Genomic DNA, 11,939 nt, shown 5'->3' with positions numbered 1-11,939 from the left:
TAGGCACCAAAGCTGACCCGATTTAGTGCAACTTGATCATGCCTCTCTACCTTTATGTAGCCCCACTTGTATTCCCTCATGTGCCCCTCACAAGTGCACCCATAGCGTATTTCATTCCATTAACGTACCATACTAAGGATGGCCCCAACCATTTGTTTCATTCCATGAATGTGCCACAACCATGGGTTTATAACCTTGATCTAGCCTCGGGCATACTCCAAATAACAAAAAGGGGGGAGTATCTAGGCAATTTTTCAAATCCCATTTCCCAGCCCCTCTTTTTCAAGGGATAAATGCCACCTGTGCAATGATATATTGCATTAAACAAAAACTTGAGCCAACGCCATAGATAGGGCTGCATAAAAAAAGAGGAGGATTTAAGGTAATTTACCTTCAGTATTTTTTGGGGAATGATATCAGCACAACCATGTTTTGATATTTTCACTAATACATCTTGTCTTTTAGTATTTAAAGAGCTGTTAAAACTTTAAAAGGTATTATCACAGTTCCCAAAATATCTCTCAAGCCAATTAAAAAAGGAAAGATAAGCTTAGTTTTTGCAATTATTAAAACATGGCTGTGCCGACATCCCTACTCTAATAATTGCACTAACTCACCTTGCTTTTTCTTTTCAAATTGGCTTGTGATAGCTTTTTGGGAATGGGAACAGTAATAATATGTACCTAGCTCTTTAAATAATAAAAGACAGGATGCATTAGTCATACAAAATCCATCGAAAGCCAGAGTATCAGTTGTTCAAAATATTCTAGAAAAAGCCTATGTTCATATTTGAGACGCAATCTCCCACTCCAAATAAAAAAATATCAAAACTCCTCTCTCCTTTGCCATTTTATTCTCTAATCCCAATCTCTTCCTACCCATCTTTTTCATACCCAAAAACCATTTACCCTTGCAACATCTTTCGGACCCAAATGCTAAAAATCCATTGAAATTCTGGGTTCATTGCCTTCTCTCATATTCACGCCCAAAACCCATTAAAGTTCTCTGAATTTTTTCCTTTTTTCACTATTGGATTTCCTTCTTATTCTTCTACCCATCTCTTTCAGACCCAAGTCCTAAAAATCCATTAAAATTCTGTGTTCATTGCCTTCTCTCATATTGAGGCCCAAAAACCAAAACCCATTAAAGTTCTCTGATTTTTTTACTGTTTCACTAAGTTTCTTCTTATTCTTCTTTCCATTTCTTTCAGACGCAAGTCCTAAAAATCCATTAAAATTCTGGGTTCATTGCCTTCTCTCATATTCATTCCCAAAAACCAAAACCCATTAAAGTTCTCTGAAATATTTTTCAGTTTCTTAATGGATTTTGCTTCATCCTATCTTATCTTTCTATTATTGGTTTTCTTCTCCATCTCCCCTTGTTTTTCAGACCCACGATCCTCTGTAGCCGCCCTCATATGTAGTAATGTAACCTCTACAGCATCTGTACGCCAATCCTTCATTAACAGCTACCTATCGGCCATGGATGGTATAACTCCCATTGTTCATTCTAAGCGATTCGCCGAAGTGATCAGAGGGACGGGAAATGCGACTCTATTTTCGTTGGGGCAATGTATGGATGATCTCTCAACCACTGATTGTGACCTCTGTTTTGCCCAGTGCAAGATCCAAATTGTTAGATGCCTTCCATTTCAGAGAGCAACAAGGGGAGGGAGGGTTTTCCTTGATGGGTGTTACTTGAGGTATAGTCAAAACAACCAATTACTCCAAAAGCTTAAGTTGTTAAAGTGTTGGTGATTTTATGTATTTATTTATTTATTTTTGAATGGGAATGAATAAAATTAATAGTGAAAGAAAGAATGGGAAAACCAACAAGGAAATAGAAGGCAACATAAACCAAAAAACACATTGAGGGGGGATGAAATCAAAGACTTCATACTCCACCCCAGATGCACCTTCCCTAGTTAGCCTGTTGGCCTCGCTATTGGCTGATCTTCTCACATGATGAAATGATGAAATGAGATTGGCGTTCCCTCCTCCCAATCCAATATCTCATCAATCCATCTTGCAAACTGAAAATGATGGGACCCACTTCCCTTCAACCATCTTATCACATTCAAGGAATCTCCTTCCACTATCACCTTATCACGGATGTTATTCTCTATCATCAACCTTATTCCTTGATGCGTAGCTCTAATTTCTGCCTCATTGGAGTATGTGGTCCCAATTGGTCTTGAGAACGCCCAAACCGTACCTCCTTTATCATTTCTTAGAAGACCACCTACGGTACCCGCCCGGGATTTCCCAAGCTTGAAATATCAAAATTTAGCTTAGGATAGCCGCTACAGGGGTGTTCCCAATCTTGTGAGATCACCGGCCCCAACTACCTACTATTTCACACCTTTGACCATCCTTGCCATAGATCGTGTGCTGAGACAAAACAGAAGCTAGTTAATGCTCGGACCCAAGCAATAGTTAAGAGCTAGAATCTTATTGTTTAGGAAATGTGGAGATTTCCCTGTAGTTCCGCTCCTTCCACAATACCCATATTGTGGTTGATAGAATCACATGCCATAAGATTATACCCTGTTTTCTCCATGGGATGAAAGACCAAGTCTCTAATAACTCTGATAGCTTAGATGGGAATAACCATGATCTGCCAAATCTACGTAACATTTTACCCCACACATATCTGGCAATTTTGCAATGCAAGAATATGTGATCAACGATTTTCCTGCCTCCACACAAAGCGCACAATGATCTGTGATCCACATGTGACGGTTCCTCAAGTGGTCCACATTAAGAATCTTATCTAATGACTCCATCCAAGCAAAGGCACAAACCTTCCAAGAAGTTGGTAGAGTTGGTGTTATTTAATCATTATACTTAAAAACGGTTTTTAATATCAACGAGTTGTTGGGTTTTGAACCCAAGACCTGCAAGGAGGCAAGACATCTGATACCATGTAAAAACAACCAATTACTCCAAAAGCTTAAGCTGTTAAGAGTTAGCGTTATTTAATCATTTATACTTCAACAGGTACGATGATTACAATTTCTTTGACGAGGCATTGAGCCCTGTAGCTAGGACTGTTTGTGGGGTGACACAATTCGGTGGGAATCAGACAGATTTTGCAGCAAATAGGAATCAGACAGATTTTGCAGCAAATACTAATGAGATTATGAGGAACTTGAGCATTGAGGCACCGAAGAATAATGGATTCTTTGCAGGTTTTGTTGGTGGAGGGAACTCCACAGCTTACGGGTTGGCCCAGTGCTGGGATTCTTTGAATACGACCTCTTGCAGTATGTGTTTGGAGAATGCAGTCTCCAACATTGGCTCATGCCTCCCAAATGAGGAAGGGAGGGTGTTGAATTCTGGATGTTATATGAGGTATTCAACTCAAAAATTCTATAACGATTCAGGGAGTGGTAATGCTTCGGCTGGAGGTAACGATGAGTTGTTCAATTTGTTTGTTCTTTTTAAATTTTTCCATTGTTTTTTGGTGATTACTGATGATATTTCTTCGTTTAGTTTCTCTTTAAATTATGATATTTCTGTGATTCCCTTGGTTGGATTTATTTAGGCTATAGGAAGGAATTCAAAAAACATGAGGTCTTAACATGAATGAAATGGTGAAAGCTGTTCTGCAGGTTTTGTCATACTGACACATCCTTGTGAGAATTTGCGCAAGGGACAGTGAATTTGCATATTAATTCACTGTTGCACAAAAATCACATTTGTCTTTATCGAGGGGTTCCAATCATTCAAGCTGCCCACTAGGTTGAAGGAAGAGAATCTATAACACTTCTCATGAAGAATGTTGCACTCACAATCAAATTGCTCTTTAATTAGGCCCTGTAATTGAGTCCAACAATCAGTTTTGGAATCACAATCGGTTCTCAAAATCCAAAACAAACAGGGCCCTTGAAAAACCAATAATGGGTGAAAGTTCTTGGATTTCCAACTATCTTACACTCAAATTAACATTCATAATAGGTAGCACTTCAGTCAAGTACGATGCTTATGCTTAGATATTTATAATCATTGTTCGATTTACATCCATATATCTTGAATTCCGACTTCAATACATATGGTTAGATCAAGACTAAGCCTTCTTTAATCCAAGGTTTAAATCTTCATTAGTGGATTGTTGCTAATTTAAACAAGGATCAGCATCCTCCAGCTTTGGGTAAACCAGGAATAGCCTTCAATACAAATTTTAGTAATGTTCATGAGAACAAATAAAATTAAGAATATGGAGAAAAAAGTGATTTATCATTTCAGCATATAGGGTTACATAAAGAACAAGCATTATCCCATCTATGTGATCTAAAATATCATTGATATACTATTGGTAATCTATTAGTAATTTTAACCAGGATCAGCATCGTTCTTTACGTTCAGATAAACCAGGTATAGCTTCCTTCACCAACATGAATTTAAACATGCTCATCATCTATGGAGAACACCCAAAGGAGCTTAAATCTTCAAAAAGTCTCAACACCAAGAAATACGAACAAAGGGATTTGTCACTTCAGTACATAGGGTTAGATCTAGGGTAAGCTTTATTTCATCCTGAGAATGGCTTATTCTTTATCTGCAATTGGGCAAGAAAGGGAAAGGAGGTGGGAATGTGGAATAGAAGGATGGGGAATGACTTGGATATATAGAATTTTCAGTTAGTAACAAGGCTTAGTGAATGAAAGTAGATATATAAATCAACACCGATATGAAAGTGCATTATGACTATGCCTTGCCTACATGTGTATAGAAAATATGCCCTAGATACAAAATTTAAAAGTAAATAATGAGTGAATAACACAAGAATACAACCGAGATTAAAATGCAAATCATCTCTTAATAAGAACTCATACCCATCTAAAACCTTCAGTTCTCTCATCAACATTAGTTCTGCTCATGCTTGGAAACTTGGGTACCTTTCATCTCTCAATAATTATGATATTTTCTATCATGAACTTGAAACATTTAAATTTTTATTTTTTATCTCCATATTTTCATAGTTTTCCTGCAAATATTTTTCTGACATATCTACGTTGCTACTGGTCATTAGGGCACCAGACTCTGGCTATCATTCTGGCCACAACTTCCTCTGTTTTGACAGCTGCGATGATTATTATATCTTGTGTTTTCTTTTGGAGAAGGAAACTTAAAAGGATGAGGAAAGGTGACATGCAATTTTGTTTGAATATTCGAAATTCCTTTCTTATTATAATTTTGAACTCCTTCGCTGAAACTTGTTTATGTTTCAGAAAGGGCACAACTGGGTGCTCTAGCAGCCACTGTAAATAAATCCGAATTGAACTTCAAATACGAAACTCTTGAAAGGGCAACAAATTACTTCCATAGTTCCAATAAGCTGGGTCACGGTGCATCTGGCACGGTGTACAAAGTAATTTCTCAGTCAGTTTCATTTCCTTCATTGGCAATTGTTTGTATGTAGTATAGTTCTAAGATAACTGAATGTGGTTAACTGAATGTGGTTATTATGTCAAACAGGGGATTTTACCAGATGGGAAGGTTATCGCAATAAAGAGGCTCCTTTTCAACACAAGGCAATGGGTCGATGATTTCTTTAATGAAGTTAATTTGATCAGTCGCGTTCATCACAAAAATCTTGTCAAACTGTTAGGCTGCAGCATCACGGGCCCCGAAAGTCTTCTTGTTTATGAATATGTGCCAAACAAAAGTCTCCATCAGCACCTTTTTGGTTTGTATTCTAAATTCTTTTTTATGAACATTTCAACTTATAGAAACTTGATCCAATCAGTCCTTTATTTGTTGGTCTATCATTTTTTATACAGATGAAACGAATGCTCGATTGCTAACCTGGGATATGAGATACCATATCCTAGTAGGGACGGCGGAGGGATTGGCCTATCTTCATGAGGAATCAGAATTGAGGATTATCCACAGAGATATAAAGTTGGGAAATATACTGCTTGACGAGAATTTTATGGCTAAAATTGCTGATTTTGGGCTTGCTAGACTTTTCCCAGAAGATAAAACCCACATCAGCACCGCTATAGCAGGAACACGGTAAGCACAGTCTTAGCATAATTGATTATGGATTTCCTTTATTGCTTTTCACTTAAAACAGTTAGTTACAAATCGGACTCGAAACCTGAAGGTTCAGCTAAGAGGCTATTCCAGTAGCCTCCAAGCCTTCAACTCCAATTAATTATACACTATTCCTTTTTTTACTTTCATTAGATCATTCTCCACTATGTCGTTAAAGCATGTTGGGTTATCAAAGTTACAACTTAAAGTGAGGAGACCCATATAAACTTACTAATGTACATGCACAACTGTGAACATTCAAATGATGTGCGTTCCTATTCAAATTTTGTAGAGGTTACATGGCTCCTGAGTACCTTGTCCGTGGAAAGTTAACAGAGAAAGCAGATGTTTACAGTTTTGGTGTGCTACTAATTGAAGTCATCTGTGGAAAGAGGATTAATTCGTACCCTCAGGAACCGTCTTCTATTCTGCATTTGGTATCTCTCTCCTTAAACCTTGTTGTACTTAAAATTCTAAACTTGATTTTGGTAGTGACTAGTGACTCTTATTTGTCAAATTATATTCTCAACAATCTTGATTTTGTTTAGGTTTGGAACCTTTACACGTCAAGAAGACTCTCAGAAGCTGTTGATCCAACTATGGAAGGTAGATTTCGGGAAGAAGATGCATTTCGGGTACTCCATATTGGCCTTCTGTGCACACAAGCATCCCCTGAATTGCGGCCTACAATGTCAATGGTAGTTAAAATGCTAACAGATGAAAGTAGTAACCTTCCTTCACCAGCGCAGCCACCGTTCCTCAATTCTAACACAGAAATTCCATCTGTTCCTTTTGAAATTTTCCGCCCTGAATCCAACTCCCAATCTTCTGGGAATAGCATGACAGTGACCCTGCTTGATCCAAGATAAATTGTCTCAGGCTATGAGAATCATGTCCTAATGGCCGAGGCTAATTCTAACACAATAGTTTTCATTTTTGAGAGCTTGGACTTACCAAAAGCCCAACTAGACCCAGACTTTCAACATCTAACTTGGGCAACTAACCGCGCCTTCATTTCCTACTCTATCTTTTGGGGTTGGTGGTTCCTAAGTCTGGGTGATGTAAGGCATTAGCCACCCAAAGCAAGATGACTCAGTTGAGTTGGTGAACTGAGTTACTCAGTTTCACAGCTATGGTTTAAACATAATCCTTCATTGTTTGTGTTATTTACTTGTATATATGATTGCCCACTGAGAAGCCTTCCACTAACAGCACATCAGTATTTGTTAAATGAACACATGTTCATTGCCCAAACATTTTTAGATCAAGATCTGTCTGTCTTCTTCTTGTAAAATTCATGTAAAGTTTCTTCATGTTCTTGGGCAATTGGTTTTTTAGCTGAATATGGTGTATATTATTTTACAATAGTACTCTCCAATTTTTTACAGCTAAGTACTATTACAAGGGTACTTAAGTAAAAGTAAACTATCTGCATTTTTTTTCTAATGATTTCTATTTTCAGTATTTATTCATTCATCTCTCTCAAGTCTCAAGTCACCGCCTCTCTTCCTTCTCTAACCATTGACCCTAAATCGTTAGCCCACTGTGCTTCTACTCGCGCTCGTCTCACCCTGATGAGAATTTTAACCATGTATAAAGTAAGTAGGACCTACTAGGACACTCCGAAGGACACTCCGATTTTAATGAATCCTGATTGAGACATGTGAAGTAGGATCCTAAGGACATTCTGAATCCAATCCAACGGATAAGTGATTTGAATGGATCGTGACAAAGTCATAGGTGTATCCGATCCAAATTGGATCTGTTGTGACTATATTTAAGGATTTTATTCCCATTTTTTGCTTGTTTGGGTCCAGAATCAGTCTCAATGTCAGAGAAGAGAGAAAATGTAGCTGCAAGGATAATGTGCTCCAGTACGAGGCATTTATGATTAGGGCCCACCCACATGGTGTGAGGTTGATCTGGACTGTTAATCTGGTGAGCCCAGCCATAGAGATGCCATAGCTTGGAAATCATGCTCCTTGAATGATCCTAACCGTGTTTGGTCGGTGGCCCACAAAATGATGGTTCAAATAAGAAATGAGTATGGGTCTATCTTTTTAGTCTTGTGGTTGAATGGTTAGCATCATCTGATGACTGGGGGGCCAATCAGATATGGGGCAGATCATACGATGGTGAATGGGTGGGCCCCACTCCGTAGTGTCTCTTTATGTTTTGAAACATTGGGCGATCATATTTTCACAACCCCCCGGCAGTACGTATGCGCCCCCTTCTTTTAAGGTGATTTGACGTCAAAGAGCGTTAAAGTTGCACACAGTTCACGTCAGATCACGTTATAAGGGGAGCATCAAATCAAGCTACAAGGGGGCGCATAATCCTACTGGGGGTGAAAAATCATCTCCCTTTTCAAAATATGAATGTTTTTGGCTGGACAAGGGTAATTTTATTCTATACTACATATAAAATGGTAAATGTGTTGGAAATTTTGCAAAAGTAATTATCCGGCACCTCTTTTTCAGGAGAGATTGCCACCTCATATGAATTAATAAATAAGACATTCAGCGATGAGGTGGCTCTTCTCTAATTAAAAAACGAGGAGTTGCAATAGGGCTTTCTGCCAAATTGCCAAGACACTCCCCAGCTATCTATTATTCATTCATTTTCTTTCGATCGGATATTTATTCGGAAACGTTTACGTTCTCCATGACAATATTGGAATTTTTTCTATGCTTAGTTTTTTCACACCTCATGCTTAGCATGGTTGGAGCCACTAACTCCACCCAAACATTGCATTGTCGAGGGCTCACCATCTTACATTTCATTTTTTATGAGATGAGGCCCACCATTTACACCTTATTTTTATGGGTAGGTCCACCAATTTACACTGGTGTATAGCATCGGTGGGGCCTAACATTTTAGAACTCATGTTTTGATAGGGTGGGCCACCATCTCCACACCTCATGTTTTGCTGGGTGGGTCCCATTGACTCTAGGTAAACTCATGCATATAGTGGGACCCATCATTTTGCACCTCATGTTTTCATGGGGTGGGGCCCACCATTTTACACCCATGCCGAGCATGGGTCAGAATACTATAGTTTGAACTATAAAGTCAAATGCAAGTCAATTAAAATAATTGGAAGATTTAACTATAATAATACTATATGTTTAAGTCTCCTAAAGCGTCGTGGGACCACAAGAATGGGGTGGTGGCCTGGTGGGTACTAAAATAAAGGAAACACCCGTTGAAAACTCAACTTGACAACCCATACGAGGGTCTAAGAAACCTCTTTCAGAAAAATTAGGTGACCCTGACCCACTAAGTCACTTAAAACCTGAAAAAAACCGACCTAGAGCACATGATCAACTTCTAGAATCCATAGGGAGTGTTTGATTTTCGGATAGTAGGGTCGGGCTAGGAATCTTGTGTTGTTGATAATGATAAGAACAGAATGTAGAAACAAAACAAAAGAATTTATTGAGCAAGACAAAAGCCAAAGTTTTTGAGACTTGTGCAAGTTCCCTCCATTAATTTGAAAGGAAAAATTAAAATCTTGAAAGTTGTGCAAAGTTCCCCCGATCTTTTTAATTTGGAATCTTTTCAAATGTTTTGGTGGGAAGTATTTGAAATTTGATGAATCAACCCCAAATGGAGATTTGGGTTTCAAACCCCTTCACTCCTTCATCTATAAATAGGAGATGATTTCACTCATCTCATTCAAGTTCTTTGGAACTCTTTCTTTTTGAGAGAGCACTATGAAAGAACTTCAAGTGAAGAAGAAATAAAAGACGGCTTATGTACGATTCACCAATTTTATCTTTGTAATATTTTATTCAAGAACAAAGTATGACGTGAACAGAGGATAGCAAGTTGGCTAAGGATAAAATAAACCTCGGCTTGCTGTCCCATGGTGAACTGCTCCAAAAGGGATTTGCCAAGCAATTTTGCCAAAAGCCCTTTAGCGGCTCATATTTGCAGCAGAGAACAGCCGTACACCCTTACTTTTTATCATATTTTGTCTTATTCATTTAATTCACATGATTTGGTTGTTCTCTCCTGCAAAAGTGAGCCGCGGAATGGCTTTCCGCGAGACTGCCTAGCAAATCTCATATTCTACAGTACACATATAAACTATAAAGTCAAGTTCAGGTCAATTAAAACAATTGGAACGCACCTTCTACCAATGCCCTCAAACGTAACTACGCAAGGCAAAGTTGGCATTGAAGGATTTCTTTGGGATTTCGAGGATGACATCATTTTCTCTTTCTTTGGCCTAATTGCTTTCACTGAGTCAACGGAAGCCAAAATTTGTGCTGTTCATATGGGTTTGAGCATCTTTCATGATCACATTGTTGAATTCTTGAGGTAGAAGAGGATTCCTAAGGCTCCTTTCTCTCGACGTAAAAATGGACGCAAAATTTGTTTTATGTTAATGTAACTTAATGGGCTAAGCGTGATAGTGATGGCCCATCGAGTCGTGGAGACACCATTTTTTGGATTAAAACATGCATTGTAAAGAAGGGGAAATTTTTAATTTATACATTTTCCGAAAATCATCACTGAATTGGTCCGATAGGCTTACCAAAGTGGGTCGCTATAGGGACTCCTCTCTCTTTAATATGTGTAATCTTCCATAATAAAAAAGTGGTGATGATATTTTCACCCCCTTCATTAGACATGCGCTCTCCTTTTAATGTGATTTTGACGTCAAAAAGCATTAAAGTTGCACACTGTTCACGTCATGAGGGGAGCGCATGCGTAATGCCGGGGGGAGGGGATATCATCTCCCTAAAGAAGAACAATTGGAAGATTCAACTATAATATTATTATAAGTTTAAGTCTCTAAGGTGGTGGTTGCATGGAGTCAAAGAAAGAGGTGGTGGGGTTAATAAAAGAGGGTTTTTGGACCTGTGAAGAGAAAATTTTGAAAATTAATATTTTCATGAAACGTTGACTTTCCTAGAAACCATGTGACCCAATGTAACTAACTTCTAGAATCATGGTCTGTTTGATTTGTGGATAGTGGATTGGGGATCTCGTGGGCTATTCACCACGGGATAGAAATCCATGGTTAAGCTGTTTCTGAGATTGACTATGTTCCTGAGATTGACTATCCTGTTTGGGCAAGCTTTACTTGAAAGTGTTCACATGTTTGTTATGGTATGTGAGATTGACTATGTTCCTGAGATTGACTATCCTGTTTGGGCAAGCTTTACTTGAAAGGGCTGCAACTTGGGTCGGGCTTTACCCAACCCGTATCGACCCGACCCGAGAATAGCTTGGGTTGGGTTCATGTTTCTCGGGTTTCAGGTTGAACCGGGTCTACAATCCAAAAGCCCGCATGAATCTCGGGTCGAGCCGGGTTTGAAGGGGCCCGACCCGACCCGAGAATAGCTTGGGTTGGGTTCATGTTTCTAAAACTTGGTTACTTTAAAAGTGAAAACTTAAAAGTAAAACTTACGCACGCACGCAATCATAAGGACTCTTTCCATCTTCTGTTTGTTTCCCCCCTTTAGCTCTAGGGTTTCAATAAATAGTTTGTTCTTTATCTCATATGAGTATAATTATTTTCATTTGGTAATGCATCAATTTATTCTCTTTGGACTAGTTATTAGTCAATGCACTAAAGAGTTTGCCATGCTTGAGTTTTTCTACTTCTATGAGTTGAGTTGCCTTGACAAACAACAGTTCTCTTTAAAAAATTGCATCAACATAAAAAAACCAGACCCAACCCGACCCGACCAGAGATTTATCATGGGTAGGGCCGGGTTTCGGAATCGTGGGTTTTCCAGGAAAAGCCCTACCCGACCCGAGATATTTCTCGGGTAGGGTTGGGTTCTTCAAAACCCGACCTGCCCGACCCGAGTTGCAGCCCTAATTCTAGCCCATTGTGAAGAAGAAAGTAACTTCCTTCTTTCTTAGGCTCTTAATGTCATT

The 11,939-nt window shown here is 38.7% G+C and overlaps 1 protein-coding gene across 1 annotated transcript; it reads left to right on the top strand.

Moving 5' to 3' along the window:
* Window positions 1–749: 749 nt before the first annotated feature.
* LOC143884481 (cysteine-rich receptor-like protein kinase 3) lies at window positions 750–7,482 on the top strand. The gene is made up of 8 exons (XM_077388086.1): window positions 750–1,702; window positions 3,000–3,415; window positions 5,035–5,148; window positions 5,234–5,373; window positions 5,481–5,691; window positions 5,786–6,020; window positions 6,334–6,478; window positions 6,590–7,482. Exons 1-8 carry the CDS (start codon window positions 1,320–1,322, stop codon window positions 6,908–6,910), a joined length of 1,965 nt encoding a protein of 654 aa, XP_077244201.1. The 5' UTR covers window positions 750–1,319; the 3' UTR covers window positions 6,911–7,482.
* The last annotated feature ends 4,457 nt before the right edge of the window (window positions 7,483–11,939 follow it).

The sequence above is a fragment of the Tasmannia lanceolata genome, unplaced genomic scaffold (genome assembly GCF_043159265.1).
Source record: "Tasmannia lanceolata isolate RefF3 unplaced genomic scaffold, GAP_Taslan_0.1 ptg000008l, whole genome shotgun sequence".
Lineage (NCBI taxonomy): Eukaryota > Viridiplantae > Streptophyta > Magnoliopsida > Canellales > Winteraceae > Tasmannia > Tasmannia lanceolata.
Note: the sequence above shows the minus strand (reverse complement) of the source record. Positions and strands in the feature narration are given on the sequence as shown.

What these genes read in the sequence shown, in the direction of transcription:
- LOC143884481 (XM_077388086.1), top strand. Translation starts at nt 1,320, where the DNA reads ATGGATTTTGCTTCATCCTATCTTATCTTTCTATTATTGGTTTTCTTC. An exon ending in CTTGATGGGTGTTACTTGAG is followed by an intron (nt 1,703 to 2,999) that starts GTATAGTCAAAA and finishes ATACTTCAACAG; the next exon opens with GTACGATGATTACAATTTCT. An exon ending in CATCTGGCACGGTGTACAAA is followed by an intron (nt 5,374 to 5,480) that starts GTAATTTCTCAG and finishes TATGTCAAACAG; the next exon opens with GGGATTTTACCAGATGGGAA.